Consider the following 23,434-nt stretch of genomic DNA (forward strand, 5'->3'; position numbering starts at 1 on the left):
GATTCCACTATTTCTATCAGGGTGCTGTAAAAATAATAGTGTTTGCTACACACTAGGGTATTTGACAAATAGGAAGAAGTTTTCTCAGTTATTCTGAAACATATCAGTTTTGTTTCTCATGAAAAATATCAATGCTTTCTATTTAGAAGCGACGCTCCAGCAGGCAGGTGAAGAGGAAGCGTTATACAGAAGACCTGGAGTTCAAGATTTCAGATGAGGAGGCTGATGATGCTGATGCTGCTGGAAGAGACTCTCCTTCAAATACTTCTCAGTCAGAGCAACAGGTCAGATGTGAACAGACTGGAAAGGTGGCTGTAACTGCAGCATTCAGAGTTCAAATATAGGTCCTTTTCCTGAATGATAGTCATCTGTGATGGGCACAGTGTGCCAGAAGGCATTAGCTTTTTACCTTCTTAAAGTATATATTAATTCATGACTTTGTTTACAAGCTGATGATAGGCAGTTTGACACAGTTCTTTGAAATTAATGGTCTCTACCTAAAGGAAACAAACTGGACTGCTAGGAGTCTTGAATTTACTTCTCTGAATTCAGTGGTCTGGCTTCTGTGACTTTAATAAACCACTCAAGCTTGTCCCCTGCTGCTAGGCACCGTAAGAACCCCTTTATGAAATTACTGCCTTGTAGTACCCAGCAGGGCACACTTTATTCTCTGTGCAATGTAAATGATGGATAAAATAGTTTGAATAAGATGAGGGGTAATAATGTAGGAATGACTGTAGTAACAGTGTCATTGTTTTGTAGTGCTTTTTCAAAGAACTACTTCACTTAACTGACAGCCTATTGGAGAATATATGCATGTTCTTTGGTATTTCATTTGGCAGTTTGTTAAGCCCTGTGAAATATTGTATGTGATCTCCATTGTTAATTGTGTCTTACAGTTGCAATAGTGAAGTAATGTAACGGAGAATTTCAGGCAATTTTGATACCTATCATGTGGACACAGCCACATCATCTTATGTTTAGACTGTATGGTGCTGAAAGTGTGTATTGTTCTGGGAGAGGTGAACTGCCCAGGTGGATATAACTGTGTATCTGTGCACGTCAGCCTTACTGAGATAGCTAGAGTTGCTTTAGCTCTTAAAAATGGGCTGAAACATGTATCCTTCGATCCTTTATTGTGGTATTAAATCCATCTGAATTCTTTAAGTTCTCATGCTAGGGGTAAAACGCCCTCCTGTGTATTAAAATCCTGTTGCCAAAAAATTATTTGAAGCTTTTAATGAAGAAAGTCTTTAGGCAACAAAGATGCACTCCCATAACTCCTGTATGGTATTTCTGATGTAGGAATCTGCTGATGCTGAAGGTCCTGTTGTGGAGAAAATCATGAGTAGCCGTTCAGTCAAGAAAAAGGTAAAACAAACAAAACCCCTCCCCCCATATATTTAAACATGCTAAGCATATTTCTGCTGAAGACCCCATTAAGTTCTTAAGATACCTTGAATATTCCAAATTCAAAAACTGTTTTATTGAATAGAGAAGGTTCATTGAAAGTATGTTTAGATGGTATTTAACATGCTTTTGGGTAGACATACATAAAACAGATTATTTGTTCAATCTTGTACTATTTTCTTGCATTTTTTTGGATGAGAATTTTGGTTTTTGCAAATATACGTACCTGGGTGAAATCTACGGTGCTCTTCACTTCAGAGCAGTGTTTCATGGGAGTTTGAGGAGTGAGATAACTCTACTGCATCCTCAGTTTCTGCCCCTTCTAGTAAAGTCCAGGCCCATAGTTTTTGCATCTTTTGATAGTGGTTGTGCTTAGCAGCTAAAACAAGTTTACATGTGGTCAAGAATGTTAACATATAGAGGTGGTTAATATCTTCCTTGTCACTATGCTAAGATGGAGAAAGAAGCACTCTAGTCAAGTGTGGTTCTCTCTTAATTCTGCCCTGCTTGCTAGTTATGTTCTTATTTTGCTTACAGATTCTTCTAATCTGCTTCACAACTTGATTGGCCTTTGCACTTCCAAACTAATAAACTCGAGTAAGAGGTAGAAAAGAATTTGTTCAAAAAAAGGCATTATTATATTTTACAGGCTCTTTCGTGTAGCTAATTCTCTGACTTGGACTGCAGTTGGACAGAAAACTGTCCAATTGATATAGATATGGTACTCGTTGATCTTAGTTAACCAGAACTACCTCTTTTCCTCAAAGTGTTAATTTTCAAATTGGAGGAGGGAAAGTTGCCTTTATTAAATTTTTCTTTTTTATTATTTTCATGTTGTGGCGTGGGGGTTTTTTGGGGGGGCGGAAGGGTGTTTTAAAAATTTTATTACTACTGTCATAACATCATTAACAGCTTTGTAAACCTAAATTCATACAATGTCATGACTGGCTGTGATTGAATTTGACCTGTTTCTGCAGCTTTCACAGCACAAAACCTCTGGGGCTTTTTTTGAAGTCTAGAGCTATATGTCATATTTCAAACCATAGTCTTATTTTTCAGATAAACTTCGTGTAATATAAACTTGGTAATTAGTTGTCCTGATGATCTACTAGGCAGGAGAGGAGAATGTGGTCTTTTCATAAATGTCTTTACATTGGAAGCTGTTTTTCACCAATTATTCTTCTCTTCTTCCTCTCCCCTGCAAACAAAGGTGTGATTACTCATGGGGAGTGTGTTTTTTGCTGCAGTTTGTGGGAAGTGGTTGGTCTGCTGCCTACATGTCTTTGATTGCAAGCTCTGCTGGAGGCAAGCTCTATTTTGAGCTCTTTCTTTAATGTTTTTTATGGATTGTATTTGCAGGTTTGAGGGGTGTCTCTTCTTTCCCTGCTCTTCTCCCCAACCCTCCTCTCCAAAATCCAAAAAAAATGGATTTCAGGATGTTAATATTTAACATCTGAAGTATCCAACTGTGCTTTTATTAAAGGTCTTTTACACTCTTACTAACGTCATCAAAACCCTGGTTGTTGGATTACTAATCAAAGTAAAATTGCTGCGATCAGGACCAATGCATAAAATAAACATGAGGAAAGGCTTCACTAGGAAACCTTTCAGTGGATTAGGTTGTAACAAAGACGTTACGTTCAAGTAAAGGACATTAGATAACGAATACACTTTTGGAGCAGTATACTTACATAAAATTATGCCGGTTTTCTCAAAAATAGCCCTAACCTAGTTTTGGAGTTACCAGATATGATGCAGCCCTGCACTTGCAACCATTTTTGAAATGTAGAGAATAAAAGGTAGAAATCACTTTAGTTCATATTTGAAGTATAAAAGACAATGTTTTTCCATGTTGTTCTTAATGTGGAATTTTGAATTCTGTTGAATACTCTTTCCTCTTGCAGAAAGTGTTAAGTACATGTATCATTCTCTTTCTAAACCATCACGGTCCTGACATGTTCAGTTTGTATGTGGAAATCTTTCATTTTTCTAATTATTTTCTTGGCCACCTTCAGTTTCCTTTGAATTTCTGCTCCTTAACTTTGAAAAGGAATGGCTAGAACTAAATATGCTATTCAGCACAAACAGCACATACTACAAAAAGATGTGGAGTTTGTAGAATGCTATACCTGTGTGTTACGCGTCTGAATTTCTTTTTGCCTACCAGTACATGGTGAGAATTAGATGTAATTGAACTGTGTACAGATGCCTGCGTCTCTTCCACAAACTGATTAGTTTACAATCTAGTGCTGTGTATCAGCTGAGGTGATTATTCTTTATATGTTGCTTTGCATCTGTTATTAATGTGTTCTGTCCGCTATTTTTCTAGCAGTTGATATTTCTGCGGGTTTTTGGTTTGTTTTTTTGTTGTTTTTTTTTAAGTTCTTCTCTTTACACTTGAGTGGCTTGCTCAAATAACTTTTGCATTAGCAGGTATTACTGTATCACCTCTGTGGCAATGGCAGTGCAAGATTGTGTGCTCTTAAGTATTTGCTTGAAGGAAGGGATCATTTATTTCTTCAATTATCTGCAGAGACTGTGGATCAGATTGTCAATTATGGTCACACCTGGGCAATGATAATTCGGAGTGTCCTGTGTTGCCCAAGTCTGCCATGTGCTATTTTAGGATGTCTGCATAATCAGTTTGGGAAGAATTTTGCATAAATGTTCTATCTCACCTTTTTTATCTGGTTAATGTAAACTTATGTGTAGTGGAGGTTGGACAGTGTCGTCAAATGCATAAGCTTCTGTCGCCTATACCCTGAACTGAGGTATTGCTAAACCCTACTTGAGTGCCGGTGATTGTAACTTGATTAGAATTTTTTTTGGCCATAAGCATGAATGCCAGAGTAAGATTGTTAAGAAATTTTGTTCTGAAGTACTTTTTATTTAGGTGAATCTTTGATGCATGCTCATAGAACATATAATAACATAGACCAGTTATTACCTATTAGACAACACAGAAGTATGTTTTACTCATGAGAGTTACAGGACTTATCAAGATTTACATTGTAAATTATTGTTATTAAGTTGGCAGTAGATAGAAAATGTACTTGACTGAAATTCTGTTGAGGGGAATTAAATTGGCTAATATGAAACCTTTATTTAAAGGTGCTTAACTGTGCTGTCACTGTAAGATTGATGTATCTCAAAGGATTCTGACTAATCAAAGAGACTTGGCCATAATACATTTCAGAAAATAAAAAAAAGTTAATGTCTTAAAATTAGGGATGACTTCTTAAGGAGTGATTTTGCCTCGGGGTGGTGAATAGAGTCAGATAATGGGATCTCCTTTTTTTGTAATACAGTTTTGACCTCTAAATATGAATACCTTCTCGAGAAATGCTCCCTTTAAAATTCTTTGTTTAATAAAAAAGAAAAATCTTAATGGTCTTCAAATTCCTTCCTTTGACAGTATCTTTGTAAGTAACAGAGAAGCTTCTTCTCTGTGTTTAGGATTAGGGAATAGTTTGTCTTCAGCAGAGGATTCAGGAAGACCAAGAGGCAGCACCAGGAATTCCTTACCTTCTTTCATTTCTTCAGGGAGAACTAGGTGGAAGCTGGTGTTGGTCCTCTCTAGAAAGGAACTCAAGCAGACTGTACTGGAGTGATATAAATGCTAAAATGATGAAATCCCTTGCTAGTCTGGAAGAGAAGGAGTACTATGTAAATCAGGGATTAGGAATGCATTAATTTCTTCTTCACTGTGCTAGAACAGAGTTTAATGCAGCTGCTACTGTTCTTTCATTGCATTGCTATGGAAGTAATGTCTAGCCAGCAACTTTTGAGCAAGAATTTGAAAAATGACAATTCATCCTCTAACTTTAGAGTAGTGTCTCTTTTTCTCTCTATATATTTTCCTCTGTTTTTTAATATGTATATATATGTTTTTTTAATGTGTGTGTGTGTATATATATATACATAAAAAAGATGGAGGTTGTTGACTTATACAGGGGTCACCGGTTTTGCCCGTTTAGCACTACATACAATATTTATTACAGATGATGATGTCCCTGATGAAGTATGCAAACCAAAAAATCCTCTTCTATTTAAAATTGTTCCAAAGTTCATTAGTAAACACAAACCACTAATGTTGTGACATAAACTGAATTCTAAACGTGTGCCTGGTGCACTGTCCTTAGTTTGTCCTATGGCTGGGTTCAGGAGTAATTCAACACAGTATTACATGCCATATGTTATGCAGTACTTCGGCACTAGGGATGAGTTAAGGGTAGTCTCAACCCTTAGCACTGAATGCCCTTGGTTTTGCTGGTTTATATCACAACTTTAACCTTGCTTTAAATGTAGTTTTTGGGTGTTAATTTAATTTGGCTGCTCTGTATGTGAGACATCTTGCCTGAGTGAATTTAATTGCACCATTGAGTAAAACTAAAGCCATGAACACTGATGCACTAAAATTCTAGCAGAGGTATAAGGTTTAGTTTTATATGGCTTCTTGTTTGGAGTTATTAACTATATGGAGGAATAAACCCCCTTTAAAACTCTTTTTTAAAACATTACAAAACCCACAATGTAAAGTTGCTATGAGCCAGCCAAAAATAATACATATGGCATTCAGGAGTGCAGTTGCTAATTGGCTGCTGCCTGAGAAAATGGTACACTTGGCTTCTACTTAACACTGTGGGTTTGGCAGAAAGCCAGATTTGGGGTGAGGTTGTGAATGAAGCTGCATGTGGTTAGGGAGGAGTTCAAATGATTCATGTCTTGGAAGTTGTAGTAAGCAGTGCAGTATGTACTTGGGTAAGCTGCTGGAGGAAACTCCTCACCCATGTCCTCCCCCACTAACACTTTCCTACACCTCCACTTGTCTCTCTGTGTGGGGACTGTATTCTGTATTTTGGTTAGTTTTAATAATTAACTAAATTGGGCTGTTTAGTGGTTTAATTCACGTTTCAACAATTCTTTTCTTATAGATGGAGAATGGAGAGGAGGTAGAAATAGAGGAATTCTATGTAAAGTACAAAAACTTGTAAGTAAAGTTATAGGTTTGATTACTATCTTTAAGTTCATATAATTTCCAAATAGTTTTTAAAAACTGGTTTTGTAAATGATACAACTGCTACTGTCTAGCTTTAAAATTTCTAATGTTTAGTCCCAAACAGTGGTAAATAAATGGGGAAATACCTTACATTGGTGGTAAAGGGTTTGATATTGTTGTCTTAATTTGTGTTCTCTCCAAAACGAAATGCATAGGTAAAATTGCTCTGCTATCAAAAACTTTAATCTAAGGCTCATTATGCAAGCAGATTCATGAGCACATACCTATGTAGCTGTGTAGATCTAACTGCAACCATAGAGTAACGTGCCTGCAAACTACTCAAAAATAACTGTTAATGTTGTTTCAAAAACAAGACTGGTGTTCAACAAAATGTCTTAAGATAACAAATGAGATGGCTTCCAGTATTCCAGCAGATAGCTGCCTCTCCGTAAGAGGCATGTAATAGTGGTGAGAGCAGCATGTTGTTTCACTTCTGGGCTCTGAAACTGCAATGCAATCAGTATTTAAAGTAAGATAGTTCACAGCTGGATAAGCTCATTTTTCTTTTAGAAAAATAGCGTATCTTGTTTAATTTTAGCAAATTTTCCATCTGAGAGAGAAATGCACTTAAAGTGAGTTTCTTGCAGCTAACTGCAGATAGTTGACTTCACTAAATATGCTGCCACCTTTGTACCTTTTGCACTGTATTGATTTTTGCATGATGTTTAATAGCTTAATTATTCTTTGTTTAGTTTTATTACATTGGCATGTAATTTTTGTATTAACTCTTCATGTCTTAGACTTCTTAGCAGTGTAACTTTTGACAGACTCTAAATTTATAAAGTGGGACTAGGCATTTCAGCAGAGATGCTGTTCCTTCGTGTTTTCTTAAAGATGAGTTACTACCATGGAACTGCATTTACAAGGGTTTTTCTTTCTATCAGTATTAAAACTTCAGTTGACTCAGGTGACTTAACTCTACAATGCTGTTCTCGCAAATACCAGTGTAAAGCATGTTAGTATTTGAAATGTTTGCGTATTTTTATTAACTTCCAACGACCCTACTCTTTGCTAGAATATGATGTGAAATAGTGACATTTATGACAAATGTCTATGTTTTTAAGTGTGCTCAATAAAAATAATCTTAGCTTTGTGCCAAACACTAAATGTATGGGGTATGTAGTTAAATTTTGAGTGGGAGTTGTCTTATTTACTGATAAGTTTTTCTGTTAGTAAGTGTAATTACTTCCAGTAAAGATGATTTCTTAATAACTTATATGATAAAGATGATCATGTCCAGTTTTCCAAACGTGACACTACAATGTGCTGGAAGGATCTATCTGTACTGGTGGGATACCTAGACATATGCAATGGAAGCATAGTTTTTGAGTAAGATTTTCTGTTTCATCTTCTAGTTCTTACCTTCATTGTCAGTGGGCATCTGTGGAAGAGCTGGACAAAGACAAGAGAATTCAGCAGAAGATTAAGCGGTTTAAGGCAAAACAGGGCCAGAACAAATTCCTTTCAGAAGTACGATTTGTTTGTTTCTTTCTTTCTTTCTTTTAGGTATTTAAGGAATATTCTTAAGAATTCTCATTCTGTATACAAGCAGAAGATTTTGAACTGTGTGATATGTCAGTAGCGTATAAAGTATAACCATGCTTGATCCAAGTCTTGCAAGTCTATGAAACTCAAGTGATCTATCCTGACGTTATACTTTCTATTATAGTTTTTTTTCTCAAAGTGAGAGGTTGGTTGATTGCATTGTAAGCATGACTCTTAGTGAAGCAGTACCAGGTCTCTTTTCTCAGGAGCTGATTATGCCAGAAAAATGCATCACATTTTTCTGTGTTATGGACTGCTGCTCACTAGGGATTCTAAGCTTTTTATCATCAATTTAATTTCACTTAGAGCCACAAGCAGTACTGTGGCAGGGGTCCTGTCAATAAAAGACCAGATCTGCTGATTTGTATCTCTTAAAGCTTACCCTTCAGTAAAATGCTGTCTTTTGAGAAAAAAAACAGATTCATGTGCTACTGTATTTTATTTATTTTTACTATACAGTTCAAGCTAAACAAAACCTGTTGCAAATTGAAAACTTCCATAAAGTCAGTATGGGTTTCTCAGTAAGTGCATCTGATCGACATATTTTGATAAAATTTACAGGAATTTGGGGGAGGAGGACTTCATGTGTTGTGCTTCTAGGAGAGTACAGAACATCTATGAACGCTATGTCAGAGCATCCAAAATGCTTTGAGATGGTTATAAAGTAGGGTGGCACCTGTAAAGAATTAGCTGCATTGTGTAATACTAATGCCTAAGGAACTAGATTAAATTAACTCTCAAGACTCCTGATGTTTGAATTTTTAAAGAACTTAATGAAGACATAATTTGGAGTAACAGTCAGTACAGTATATCATGTCATTAAGCAGCAGCATTGTAAAATTTAACATATGTTCTGAGTGAAGATGCTTGGAATTGCTGCTTTTTTAAATTACTGGTTTTTAAAATCTGTTTTCAAGTGGGCCACAAGTTACTGTAAACACTTGGAATTTGTTCTTGTTTTAGAAAAAGCTATCAAAATGTACATAGTCTTTAGTCCTTTTGTCTGCCTTTTCTATTGGAAGGGATCTTAAAAGTATAAGATGAAACAACACTTTAGTACACAAGAGAATCCTGTAAGTTGTTGAAGGCGTAAGAAAGAACATAACAAATTGTGACTTTTGGCAAAACTGTATGCATGCAGTGTTTTTTCTCTTTTTTAAAAAATAATAATCTTTGAATCTTTCTTGTCAAGCAGTTAGACAATTCTTGTAGTTAAAATAATCCAAACGCACTTAGTGTACAGGGCTCTAATTTCTTTATTGCAAGCTGTAGTTTTTAAGAATGCTAAGTGCATTGCATGCCATAAGCCTTTTCGATTGCTCATTAGTGAATTGTAATTTCACACTTCATTTAAAATATTCTTAAACATTCTCTCACAGTAAAAGGTTTCACACAGTAATTAAGAGGCCCAGTTAACAAAGTCTGAGAAGTCTGATTCCCTCACGGGGAATGATCTTGCTGAATTGTAGCATTTCAATTAACATGTTGAAGTTTGCCAAATATAAATTCTTATGTCACCGTGACCCAAAATATTATTGCATGGTGAAATATATAATAATTTTCCCTCTCAGGGAGGGCTAATAGAGATATCTTTTATATTTTTGCCTCTTTCCTTGAACAGATTGATGATGAGCTTTTTAATCCAGACTATGTGGAAGTTGATCGAATCATGGATTTTTCACGTAGCACAGATGATAATGGAGAGGTAAACAAAACTTCCAGTGCATTTGTAGGCATATAGACATTGTGTTTAGAATTTATTTTTAGAAATGTGAATGTATTAAACACTTCAGAAGCTACCAGCGTATATGCATGTAGAAGATGAGAACGTATTTGAGAAGGACTTGGGGGGTATTAGTGGATGGAAAACTGACTATGATCCAGCCATGCGCACTCGCAGCCCAGAAAGCCAACCATATCCTGGGCTGCACCAAGAGAAGTGTGGCCAGCAGGTCGAGGGAGGGGATTCTCTCCCTCTACTCCACTCTCATGAAACCCCACCTGGAGTACTGTGTTCAGCTCTGGGGTCCCCAGCATAAGAAGGACATGGACCTGCTCGATTGAGTCCAGAGGAGGCCACAAAGATGATCAGGGGGCTGGAGCACCTCTCCTATGAGGACAGGCTGAGAGAGTTGGGGTTGCTCAGCCTGGAGAAGAGAAGGCTCCAGGGAGACCTCATAGCAGCCTTCCAGTACTTAAAGGGGGCCTACAGGAAAGGTGGGGAGGGACTTTTTGTCGGGGAATGTAGTGATAGGACAAGGAGTAACAGTTTTAAACTGGAAGAGGGTAGATTTAGATTAGATATAAGGAAGAAATTCTTTACTGTGAGGGTGGTGAGACACTAGAACAAGTTGCCTGGAGAGGTTGTGGATGCCCCATCACTGGAAGTGTTCAAGGCCAGGTTGGATGGGGCTTTAAGCAACCTGATCTAGTGGAAGGTGTCCCTGTCCATGGTGTGAAACTAGATGATCTTTAAGGTTTCTTCCAACACAGTCCATTCCATGATTCTATGAAAACATTGCCTAAGATAGCAGTTTGCCTGAAATAAAGGGGTTCCAAACTTCTTATAAGTTACCTATATCTAAAAAAATACAAACCAACACAACAACAAAAATTCCTCTGATATGCAGATCTAAGGTGGCACTTAATACTGTAGAAATATGATGCCCTTGCAGGTAATACAGAATTTAAATGAAAATTGCAAGAATCTTAGCTAAATGTCGTAATAGTTTAGACATTATTTAGACTATCTGTTGCAGAAGAGGTCCTGAATTCACTTTCTTACTCTCTAATAGTTGTTCTGCAGAACAAGATCACTTTGTGTTCCAGGAGACTCCTTTTTGGTCCTGGGAAAATAGAAAGCTTCACTGATGGTGTCAGTGTTACCATACTGCTCTCTTGGTGAATGGTGGTGTTTGGGTTGCCTGCTGGGAAGTTTCTGATGACACTGACAAGAAAAAGACTGGACTGTTTAAATATGTGGGAAAGCATAGAAATTATAGAAGTTGGAAAACAAATGTTGTTTTACTTCTAAATTTTAGTTTAACCTTAGTGATTTCAAATGTAATGTTGTGCTTGTTTTGGTGGTAAGCCTGCATTCCCTGTGTTCTAATTTTACTTCGTTAGGTTGTCAAGGTGTCAGCCTGCAGTTTGCTTATCCTTTTGGCTGATTCAGATATTTGGGTCTGGTAAAGCTTTTTGAATTGTATCTAGCCTGCAGATCTCCTGTAAAAAAGATTATACTTTTATTCTTTTTAAATTGTGATGTAATTTCATTTTTGTCTTGACAAAGCCTGTAACACATTATCTGGTGAAATGGTGTTCGCTTCCTTATGAAGACAGCACTTGGGAGCTCAAGCAAGACATCGACCAAGCTAAGATCGAAGAATTTGAGAAACTGATGTCTAGGGAGCCAGAAATGGAGCGTGTGGTAAGAATTGGCTCCGTATAGAGGATTTTATTTGAAAATAGTAAAGTAATGTGGTCTTTCAGAAACCACTAATGGGATTTGCTGTATTTGAAACAGGAGCGACCTCCTGCCGATGACTGGAAGAAATCGGAGAGTTCCAGGGAGTATAAAAACAATAACAAACTCAGGGAATACCAGTTGGAGGGAGTAAACTGGCTTCTTTTCAATTGGTACAACACGTACGTAAAATATTGCTTACTGCTGAACCCTGCTTTGGAAAAGCTTTTACAGTCTATTTGAAACAATAACCTTTTAAAGTAATCTTATGAAGTGAGGTTTTAGAATTATTTACATGTCTCGTTTTTTGCTGCAGGAGTCATATACAAACTAATTCTGGGTGGATAACAATGTTATTTAAAACATGAATATTTCAGACAGATTCTCATGTCAGATGCTTTTGTGTGTATATGTGTGTTCATGCTCACCCCTGCTGCCCCTTCCTCCCCCATGGGAACTTGAGAGGTACATAAAATGGCTATATCCATGCTTATTGCATCACAAATTGTAACATAAGTTTAAAATGCAAAAATATTATGATGTCTTTTCAGTGTAAACTTGCCATTCTAGAAATTTCTATTCTATTCAGTTCAGCTCCTTATTGATTTCCTATGTTGCAAGTTAGGAATAAGACATTCAGACTGTTTTTATTCTTGTTTTCAGACGAAACTGCATTTTAGCAGATGAAATGGGGTTGGGAAAGACTATCCAGTCCATTACGTTTCTCTATGAGATATATTTGAAAGGAATCCATGGTCCTTTCTTGGTTATTGCACCGTTGTCCACAATTCCCAACTGGGAAAGGGAGTTCCGCACTTGGACAGAGTTGAATGTGGTTGTGTATCATGGGAGTCAAGCAAGCCGGCGGACCATTCAGTTGTATGAAATGTATTTCAAAGATCCACAGGTAAAAGCTCTTGGTGATCTTTTTCTTTTCTCTTTTTTGTATATGCTTTACTGTTGTTAATCTAAGCATTGATTAGGTTTTTAGTAGTGATATAGTAGATTTTAGCTAATAATGAAATGAAGGCATATGCTCTAATAAAGAGAGTGCTTCTAATAGTAGCCAAGAGATCAGCTGGAAATAGAGGGGGGCCAAGAGTTACGGAGATGGTGTGACTCTTGTTCAGTTTCATTGTTTCATACAAGGTTTTCATTATTTTGCGTTCCTGGAGAGGGCTGGCAGAAAATATTCTTAACGGAGAAACTACTTTAATTGGAACTAAGCTTAAAAATCAATCTTTGCCGACCGTTCCAGGAAAAGACTAGCTTGCAGAAATTAAACTTGATGCTTCTTTGTCAGATGTTATAAGTCAGATATATTTTGAATCTGTGTTACTGCACTCATGTTGAATAGTGCTTATGAGAGGAGGAGAGCAGGTACAGAAAAGACTGGGAGTAGAAATGGAAAAGTATTTGGAAAGGTGAAGCTGTAAAGAGCAACAGATTTCTATACTTAAATGCATGGCTTTGCTCACAGTAAGCAAACAGGATTGGGGAAAAACAATGTGCATACATCGAATGTTATTGCAAAACAACAGATTCGTACTCACTTAAGAGAAAAAAAGTGGAAGTTCAACCTGATTTGATGTATTGTGGAGTATTCTTTTCAGCTGAGTTAAAGAAGTGATAGTGGTGAATTCATATATTTAGATTTTCTGTAAAGCATTTGATTTTATGCCACTGGATATTTTGATTAATAAACTAGAATGGTATGAAATCAATATGGCACACTTTAAGTGGATTTAAAACTGGCTAACTGATCTTTCTCGATGTAATTGTAAATGAGAAATGATTTGCATTTCCAGCATAGTTCTTCAGGGATTGGTTCGTGTCCATGAGCTATATAACACTTTTATCAATGACCTGAAAGAAAACATAAAATCATTACTGAGGAAGTTTTCAAATGACACAAAGATGGGGAGAGTGATAAATAATTAAGACAGTTCATGGATGCAGAGTAAGTTGTATTACTCAATAAACTGGATCCAAGATAACAATACTCAGAATAACTAAATATAGGGCTATCTGTGGACAGGGAATGGAGATAATTCTTACAGTAGGGACAGCTCGGTTCTGGGAAGGCTGTAAGCCAAATGCAGATCCTTTTGTGTCATGACACACGACCAGTTAAGCATGAGTTCATACTGTGAGACTGTGGTTAAAAGGGCTAGTGTAGTGCAAGTGTGTAGGAGGAAAGAAATCTTTTTTAAAAAGTTACAGCATTCTTCTCTTTGTCAGTAATGTAGTGGGTAGTCCAGTTCTGCCTAGTTCTCACTTCCTGTCCTCAAAAAGAGCGTTGAAAAACTGGAGTCCTTAGAGCAAAGCTATGAGAGTGGTTGTGAGATAGAAAATACGGTTTTACAGGGAAAGATCTGAGTAAAAACTGTTTTGAAGGTGATGATCTGGTATAGTTGGAAACTGCCAATGCTACGTTAACGGTTGGACTAGATGATCTTCAAGGTCCTTTCCAACCTAGATGATTCTGTGATTCTGTGACTGTGGCACAACTTGACATGCCATTAGGGCAAACAGAAATAGAATCATGTACTTAAATATAGTAGAAAAACACATAGTAATTTATAGAAGTTACATCTGTTTGGCCTAGGAAATAGCCATTTTCTCAGCAATTTATCAAAGAAACTTTCAAATCAAAATCATATGCACCGTTGTTAAAAGAAGATTGATTTGAATAACAGTTGCTATACTGAGGTCTAATGGCTTATATTCCTTATGATGATAATCACATTTAGCCTCTTACCTAGACACATAATACATAAATGAACTGGAATGGATTTGTACTTTTTCTGGTTTAAAAATTATTTCTTATCAGAGGTAGATATTTTGTATTGAATTTAAAAATTTGGGTTTATACAAATACTGTTTCCACTGAAGTATTTTTTTGTGTTAAAAATCATGTATGTTTGTTATTTAAGTGGTGTTTGTTCTCCACATGTTCTTCCCCTTAGGATGCAGCAATTACATAGCATGGAACCTGAAGAAATGTCATCAGAAAAATGCCACTTACTGTGCAGATTCTTAGTGGTTTTTTGGCAATATTGTTTCATTATCTAAAGGCAACTAAAAGGATCTAAAGCAAGAGGCTGCAGAAAGTTTTGTTCCCCTGTTGCCATATTCTTAACTCTCCTCTTGTAATGACTACGGGAGTCATTTGACCCCATTGCGAATAACAACAAAGCCCTCATGGCACAGAAAAATGAATCATTTTCTGCTAGCTTTGCTCCCTGAACTGGCTTAAGAGGTGAATCAGACAATTGCCATGGTTGGGGATAAAGGAGAAGTGAACTTGTCCTTTTGGTGGCAGCTAGTTTAGATGTGTCATGAAATCACCTTCTGTGTTCCATTCTTTGTAAGGCTGTGTTAGCTGTGAAACTCATGATAGAAACTGAATTACAAGAAAAAAAATTTCTTCATGTTGTGACAAAAAGAATCCTCATGTAGTGTTCAGTCTGGCATCCTGTACCGTACCGTCAGTGGGTGTACGTTGGGGATGATAAGGGAGAGAAAGAAGGCAGGCTTTGGCAGTACCATTTGTAGTCCCCTTGCCAAACACATCAACCCAGACATCAGCATCTCTGGCTTTTTAGGTCTTAACATGAAAAGAGGCCTCTCAAGCTGAGTTGTTTCTCAAAAAGACATTAAGAAAGCCTGAATGGCTTTGAAGGTCAATAATAAGAGCATACGTAAGAAGCACCTACCCCATCTGCAGTAGTGTGATTTTCAGAGTCAACACCAGTAACCAGAGTCAAGTTGTTGTGAAAACCTAGAGAGCAGTCAGTAGCAAAATACATTCCTTCAGTGGTGTGACTTCAGCATTAAGGACACCATGCTAACAGAGACATCCCTTCCTGCCTTACTGCTTGTGAGGGTCATGTAGGGAAGCCTGTTGTGGTGTTCTTGAGCAGTATAACTGAAAGATTCTTCTAGGGACCTTCCCTGGTTGGAATATCTAATAAACCAGTTGCTCTTCTGTGTATTGTACCTCTGAGAAAGAGTTCTGTTGTAAGATCAGGAAAACTATATATGCCAAATAAAATTAAAGACAGAGCCCTGCAAAAGAGTTGGCTTGTTTGTGAGGGAAATTTACTTCATAGTATAATGAGGACTAAAAAGAGAAACCACCTGACTCACGCATAGAAACAGAGTACCTTGTCCTTGGTTGGTTTTAACTCATAATAATGCTATTGATGTTCAGGACTTTTCCTGTCTTATCTGGTTCATTCCTTTTGGGCTCAGTGGGTGTTGACTTAAGAGTATTTTCTTGTCTGCATGGTTTTCTTCCTTGCTGAGAAGCTACTGAGCTATGAACATATCATCAGCATAGGATTACCTCAGATTTCTGCAAAGAATGGTTAGCGTGCAGCAGTTTAATGCAGTATTTCAGCAATAGGGACTCTCTTTCACCGAGGATGACATCAAATTGCATTTTACAAACTGACTGCGACTTAGTTTTCCAGATGCCTTCCAGCTGTAATTGGTTAACATGCACATTCCTTGCATCTGTTCTCTTGTTCCACAAAGTGGAGGCTGAGGTTGGGGGGAAAAGACCGATATAGGGTCTGGAGCACATGTCGTACGAGGAGCGGCTGAGGGAACTGGGGTTGTTTAGTCTGGAGAAGAGGAGGCTGAGGGGAGACCTCATCGCCCTCTACAACTACCTGAAAGGAGGTTGCAGAGAGCTGGGGATGAGTCTCTTTAACCAAGTAACAAGTGATAGAACAAGAGGTAATGGCCTCAAGTTGTGCCAGGGAAGGTTTAGACTAGATATTAGGAAGCATTTCTTTACAGAACGGGTTGTTAGGCATTGGAATGGGCTGCCCAGGGAGGTGGTGGAGTCCCCATCCCTGGAGGTGTTTAAGAGTAGGGTCGACATAGCACTGAGGGATAGGGTGTAGTTGGGAACTGTCAATGTTAGGTTAATGGTTGGACTAGGTGATCTTCAAGGTCTTTTCCAACCTAGATGATTCTGTGATAATAATGTTTCACAGTTTCCTTTGGTGCAAAGTGTATCTTTTTAGAAGTCCACTTCTTACACACATCCAGTTGATCTTCTCAGTTTGTAATACACCAAAACAATTCATGTCTAATTGTTGTGACTACCTCTGTTGTATGAGTTACTTCCAGAAGAATTTCCCAAACAGAACAGGAAGCTGCTACCTATTAGGAAGATTTATTTACTCAAATGGAAGAACTTCTCTGAGTAAATGGAAATGAAATTCCTGTGGTTCCAACATCAGGGAACTTCTTTTGGATGCCACACTGAAACAGGATAAATTGATTCCTAGTTGCCTAAGAATTCACCTGTGACAATGCTATAGGTCACTTCCCTGATAGTTTCTACATTTAAATTTCTCAAATGTGAAATTAATGGGATTACTTAGGGATTCTTTCCCATACTTCCCCAGGTGTTGGAGGCCTGAAACTGTTAAACAACATCATTTTCCTTCTAAATCTTTTTGAGAGCTCTTGGAACTTTCTGCTTGTTTTACTCCCGTGTTCTTCAGTGCAGCATTTGACTGTCTTTCAAATAATGTGAACTCTTGTGGCAAGACCACTATGCATATTTTAATGTGAGATTTAGACAGCTTTAAATACATAATGAAGGGTCCCTCTTACGATTTTTGCTTCACCTGGATGTGCTGCTTTATGTAGTGATCATTTTTGAAGAGCGCTGCTTGCTGTAGTCATGAGGTTGCTCAAGGAAGTGTTTTCCTTTGAAAGAATCTCCTGGGCTGCATTTTTGTATTTTCACAGTTTTATCTGGCTCATGAAAAGGTTACAGCATTTCAGTTTGCTGGCTTTCTAAACTGCCCACTTAGAGAGTATCTTCATCTGCTGTTTGTTAGGTAACTCCTTTTCTCTCTGATAAATGTTTCTGGACTATGCCGCGAGAAAGCACTGTTGAGCAGGTCGTTACTTCCTCTGAAATACTCTTGATGTACATAGGCAGATTTAATGCTGAGTTCAGGATATCAGGTTTCCAATTATTTTATTGAGTCAGTAGCCAGTTCTGATCCCCACAGTCTGTAGAGGATTATATGCAGGTCACTTATAAAAGGATTCAGACTTGCACATGTTTGAAGGAAAAAATGATCACCTTACTGTAAAATACCTGTTTCTTTTGAAATTTATTCAGTATACAACCCACAACATAGTCCTTCTTTGAAAACGTAGACTGGCCTTGAACTTGTGTGAGGCCCATCCTTAGAGAGAGAGTGTTCCTGCACAGACCCAGTGCCACTGGAGATACCAAGTTACATTTTAATTTGCACAACATTGGGAGGAAATATAGCATAATGTCAGAAAGGTGTTTATTTCATGATCTTAAGTAAAGTTTATTCAGTGGTTTTTTTGAAACAGAGTCTTAGTATCAGCCCTGAAAAGAAGACCCTAAACTAACCAAAAAAATAGTGAATATGGTGCCAGACATCAAGTAAATTGTCCTATTGAACTTTCCTTAACACAAATTTACAAAAATATCAAGGAAGTGTATGCAGAGATAGACATTCTCCATATAAGAGTTCAGAGATTTGCTGCTTTTCAAAGCTGTTCACTAGAATTGTAGGTGTTTTTGTTACTTGATGTCTGCCAGGAAAAATTTACTGTTTAGTGGGAGCAAAATATCCTAATAGTCATAAAAATGAAGCCTTAATGTACTTTTGGATTATTTGGGAGGAGCATCACATACCTTTGATTTAAAAGAAAAAAACAAAATTCTCTTGACAAAGTCTGTAAACCTTATTTGAATATTGCAGCAATACACTAATGATTGAAGGCATTAGTATTATCCCTATGAATTATGACTGAAATACTCATATAACATCTTTGTAATGAAGATGCAGTGATTCTGTGGGCCTTTTTACAGGTTTAAAAACATAGCTAGCATGAAACCAATAGTAAACTTAGACATTTGTATTCCTTCATTGATAGTCAGCAATAATAACTTCTTTTACTTAAAATATCTTGCCCATTGTACTGTGCTGTATTTTTAAAGCATTAATTTTGAAGATGAAACAAATGTACTTTGTTTCTTTGCCAGGGAATTTACTCTAACTTTTGATGTTCTTTTTAGGGTCGTGTGATAAAGGGGTCGTACAAGTTCCATGCCATTATCACAACATTTGAAATGATCTTGACTGACTGCCCGGAGCTGCGTAACATTCCATGGCGTTGCGTGGTCATTGATGAGGCCCACAGGCTGAAAAACAGGAACTGTAAGCTTTTGGAAGGACTCAAGATGATGGACCTGGTCAGTGTGTACATCTCTTACATTTGTGTCTTCTGTATTTTTATTATTCCTGATTTGTGGTTTCATCAAAAAATAACACAGAAGGTTTTCCTTCTCAAGTAAAAGCATCAAGTGCTAAGAAGAATGAGGGAATGCAGCTCAGAAGGGCTTTAAAATACCTGGAACCACATTCATACCTTGAATTTTGGAGTGCTGATGTTTTAGAAGTCTCTTCATTGATTTAGACCAAGAATTATGTGGATTCTGTTAAGAGAACCAAGATAAATTTGTTCTTCCCTTTCTGCCTTTTCATGTGACTTACTCCATAGTCACTTCTTCACATAGACCTTTCTTTAAAGGTATAATGTGTCAGGTGGCCAAATACAGGTGTGAGAGTTAAACTGCTCTGCGTTAATGTCAGCTCTAATGTTACTTTGTTGTGTGGCTCTAAGGAGCTTCTTTCAGACTGGCAGGAAGGGAAAAGTGAGTTGGTTTCTGATGGTTACATAAATACATGTTATGTTACGTGCACAAAATACATGCATTAAGCACACAGAGAAAAATAAGATTATCGTTTTTAAAGACACTTACTGTTTAAAAGGCAAAATAATTTTGGGGGGGGGAGGGGACTGAAGATTCTTTAAAAATGTGAGAGGAATGCAGTCATGCTGAGTTAATACCTGGAACGTAAAGCCTCTTATTTCTGATAAGAGGCATAAACATTAGCTTACACAAGCACTGGTGGCCTATAGGTTACTTCTAGTTTCTTTTTCCCTGTTTGTTAAACAGTACTTTTCTTGAAGGAACCTTGAGGCTTAACGAATGAAAGTTTGTAAAAATGCTGTATACAATTTATTTTCCTTATTATGGTTGCTATTAGAGGAAGGTCAAGCTGATGCCTGTAAGCTACAGATGGAGATACAGGACTTCTCACTTCAGTTCTTGTTCTACTACTAAATTCATGTTTGACATTGTTTAATCTCTCGGGGCTCCTCCTCTAAAGCAGTATGCAGCTTTTCCTCTTGTCTTTGCCAGTCTCATGCTCTGTTGTGTGTAGATGGAAAGTAGGACTCTGCTTCAGGTTCCCTGTGTTAGAAACTGACACCTACCCTGAAGAGATTCATGTACTGAGATCTATTGGAGGTGTAGTAAATCGGTGTATTTATACTTGAAGGGGTAGGATAAGTTCAGCTGTTACTTTGCCATTTAAAGTTCATTGTATTTGTGAAAGAGTTGGAACATTGTGGGTTAGTAAAATCTCTTCTTGTATGCGGAGGACTTTTGAAGGTGCTTAAGTAGTGAAGTATTTTTCTGGAAGCCCAGAATACTAGTTAGAAAAGTCTTGAAAAGAGCTATCTATATGTAGTTGGGGGAGGGGAGAGGAAGCAAAGATGAGAGATAAATATAGGGGAAAAAAGAGAGGGGTTTATGTATTTCTCCATGGAAAATGAATTTAGATGGATTCCTAGGCAACTGTTTCTTAACCTTTCAGGAACATAAAGTGCTGCTTACTGGAACCCCTTTGCAAAATACTGTAGAAGAGCTATTTAGCTTGCTTCACTTCTTGGAACCAGGTCGCTTCCCATCAGAAACCACATTCATGCAAGAATTTGGTGATCTGAAAACTGAAGAACAGGTAAACTTCTCCTGCACACTTACTTTTCTATTTAGATACTGCGAATTTATCCATTTTATTATATCTGAACTTCATTACTTGTTTTTACAAGCAGTATTTATTTACGTAGTTTTATCCCTGGTTTTTTGTTTGTTGAGTTTTTTGCTTTTGACCAAAAGTCATTTTGCCTTATCAATGTTTTTTTTAATCCTTTGTCCATTGGTCATGCAAAAATGGGGAAAGTTTTCCCTTGTTAAAATGTGATGTTTAAAAATGGGGGTGGAGTGTCTTGTAACAGTTGCTAGATGAAAATACTTCTTGAATTGCTTGTTCGCTCTAAGAGAATTAACTTGTCAGTTGACATTTTTCCTTAAGCATCAGTATCAGAGTGAGGGGACTGTCCTCTGTAACTTCTGTGCAGTTAACATCTGAGAGTTTTATCAGTGACTTCTGTGCAAAGAGGAACATATCTGAAACCTAGTTTAGCAAGAGGCCACCAAATGGAGGGAGATCTTTTTGACTGACTTGGAAACAGATTTCTCAAGCTGTCCAATAAAAGAAATGCTAAATCAATGTAAAATGAAAGACTCTCGGAGCAGCATGTTTTAGATCTAAAATGTGAAAGCTTCTGATGATCATATATAAAACTTACTCTTCTTGTATGTATCAAAATGTTTTAAAAAGTCAGTAGGTAACAGTCAAATCGCCTTAACATTAGGAGTTAACTGAAGCATGACATCTTAATTTATACACCTTAATTTGGCCCTTTGCACCCTATGATAATCTAACTTCATGATTGCATGCATTTTTGCGTGCAACTTCATGTTGGTTTTGTCTGAAAATTCAATTTCTGGCATTTCTATCTTTTGAGTGCTTGAATTTGTTAACTTTCTTTAAGAGCAACTCTTTCATAGGTAGTAGTCTAAATTAGAAAACAGCTCTCCCCCAGCGCCTTACCTCTTGGAAAAATCATAGCATGTCCTGGGGGAATCATAGGATATCTTTCCACAGATTGTGCAGGCGGTTGCATGCCAGTCAGGCTGGACTCTGACCTGATTGGAAGTGAGCCAGCTCTGATCCAGAAGCCATGTAGTCCTGTTAATACAGTGTTTGAGCTGGAGTTAATATATCCTAACTCTCAACATAGCTTTTGTCTGGCCAGCTTAAAATGTCAGCAGAGCAGAGCTAGAAATTTTTTAAGCCATACATGGAAATATTATTAAAATAATGCCATCATCCATGAGCAGAATTGGAGCCCGGCTTGCTTGGGCCAACAAGTTTTGGAAGAAGTGCCTTCTCTGCCAACACACCATTAGACGTTTTGAAATGTGATTTATCTTTCAAGTGATGGAGAGATTATGTGTTAGTGAATTAGGTTTTCTCCTTCATTCCTTGCAATCCTGTTCCATTTATTTTTTTGTTCATCCCTCTGTAATAATTTATCTTCTTTCTCTTGAAGTTGCTTTATTATTAAGAGAATAATGTAAATTCAGGAGAAAGTGTCTTTTGTTCATGTTTCTGCTATACAGTTCTGCATCAGGAGATGTTGAACAATTTCAGGGTAAATTATCAGCTTTTCAACACTGAGCTCATTTGTACTTTGATGAGAGGCAGCCTAAAACAACCTAAATGTCAGTCTTTTTGTATATGGAATATTCTTGAGTTTTTTGTGTAAGGGGACTTTACAAAACCTTGCCAAAATTTAGCAAATGGGTTTTTTTTAAAATTGATGTTTTCCCCCCCTTCCCTGCCATCTAGGCCATGTCTTAAAGTATATGCTGCAGAACCTTGAGACACTAAAAATGATCAGTGTGTTAAAAATTTACAGAAATAAAATGTTTTCGTTTTGAGACCAGACCTAAATAGTTTTCTACTTCATTGGATGTCAAAACTAAGGAAATAAGAAAAGCATTAGAAGCAGATATATGGAGGGAAAAAGTAGCATTAATCACTGTTGTTTAGTGGTTAGAAGTTAACTGTGAATCTTGATTTTTACCATCAGATATGCTTATATAGCTGCACTTACTTAGGATTAGTTTGCATGACTGGTGTGCAGTGCTGTCCTTGTCTAGAAGGATAGTTCTAAGTTAAGTGTTTAATAACATTCACTAAACAGAAGTGATGCACACTAAAAAAATTACTTTAGAAGTGTATATCTCACTGACTTAACATGGAAAACTCGGTCTCTAGGTCATTGAGGAAAGAAGATTTTTTTTTTTTTACAAATGCTCTCTACTTGTGATCTGAGATAGGTAACAGGGATTTTAGAATTAAGGAAACTGAAAAATAAGTATTTGAATCCTTAGAGTTTCAATTCAGTTATTTATTAAACATATGTTTCTTAGGTGCAAAAACTCCAAGCTATTTTGAAGCCGATGATGCTGAGACGTCTCAAAGAGGATGTAGAAAAGAACCTGGCCCCCAAAGAGGAAACCATCATTGAAGTTGAGCTGACAAATATTCAGAAGAAATACTATCGTGCTATTCTTGAAAAGAATTTCACATTTCTTTCCAAGGGTGGAGGTCAGGCAAATGTACCTAATCTTTTAAACACTATGATGGAACTAAGAAAATGCTGCAATCATCCGTACCTTATTAATGGTAGGCCTCCTATTTTTCTCCTCATTTGAAAAATGGGTGTAAGGAAGTTCAGTAAATTAGAAATTCTATCCTAGTATGACTTTCTATTTATTCATTAATTTTAAGTAGAAAAGTGAGATAACCTTTTAGGTTCTCTTAGGTATGGATGTCTGCTAGTCAGGACAGCATTGCTTTTGAAGACTTCTGTGCCGCTTTTTTCCAAGGCTTCCTAGACCTGACAGAGTGTTGGTATTACCAAGTTTTCCTTCCTTTACTTCTGACAAACAAGACTTAAGTTATCACGTGGATTGTTGGATACTGGCATAAATATGGCAATTTTTTCTTCAGACTTACAGTTAATGCTCTGTGGAAAGAAAATAAGGAACTGCCAGATAATGGCTTAAAATTTCTGAATAAAAGTTATAGAGTAAGAAATTATGATCAGGCATGCTTTTATGGCCACGTGTTGTTGGTTCGGTTTTCTGATTTAGCTAGTCAGATTTGTTTGAA

General features: G+C 37.1%; 1 protein-coding gene across 5 annotated transcripts in view; it reads left to right on the top strand.

Annotated features, from left to right (window-relative positions):
• CHD7 (chromodomain helicase DNA binding protein 7) overlaps nucleotides 1-23,434 on the top strand; it is a 135,304-nt gene that overhangs the window by 87,447 nt on the left and 24,423 nt on the right. For 4 of the 5 annotated variants that reach the window (XM_074881820.1, XM_074881812.1, XM_074881839.1 and 1 more), the window contains exons 5-15: nucleotides 147-284; nucleotides 1,306-1,371; nucleotides 6,345-6,400; nucleotides 7,825-7,939; nucleotides 9,636-9,719; nucleotides 11,307-11,444; nucleotides 11,541-11,662; nucleotides 12,144-12,387; nucleotides 18,574-18,750; nucleotides 20,222-20,365; nucleotides 22,690-22,945. In XM_074881820.1, the coding sequence (XP_074737921.1) occupies nucleotides 147-284; nucleotides 1,306-1,371; nucleotides 6,345-6,400; nucleotides 7,825-7,939; nucleotides 9,636-9,719; nucleotides 11,307-11,444; nucleotides 11,541-11,662; nucleotides 12,144-12,387; nucleotides 18,574-18,750; nucleotides 20,222-20,365; nucleotides 22,690-22,945 (1,540 nt within the window). The remainder of the gene's footprint in view (nucleotides 1-146; nucleotides 285-1,305; nucleotides 1,372-6,344; nucleotides 6,401-7,824; nucleotides 7,940-9,635; nucleotides 9,720-11,306; nucleotides 11,445-11,540; nucleotides 11,663-12,143; nucleotides 12,388-18,573; nucleotides 18,751-20,221; nucleotides 20,366-22,689; nucleotides 22,946-23,434) is intronic. The other variant, XM_074881849.1, reaches the window with a different exon arrangement.

The sequence above is a fragment of the Strix uralensis genome, chromosome 1 (assembly GCF_047716275.1).
Source record: "Strix uralensis isolate ZFMK-TIS-50842 chromosome 1, bStrUra1, whole genome shotgun sequence".
In the NCBI taxonomy this organism is placed as follows: Eukaryota; Metazoa; Chordata; class Aves; order Strigiformes; family Strigidae; genus Strix; species Strix uralensis.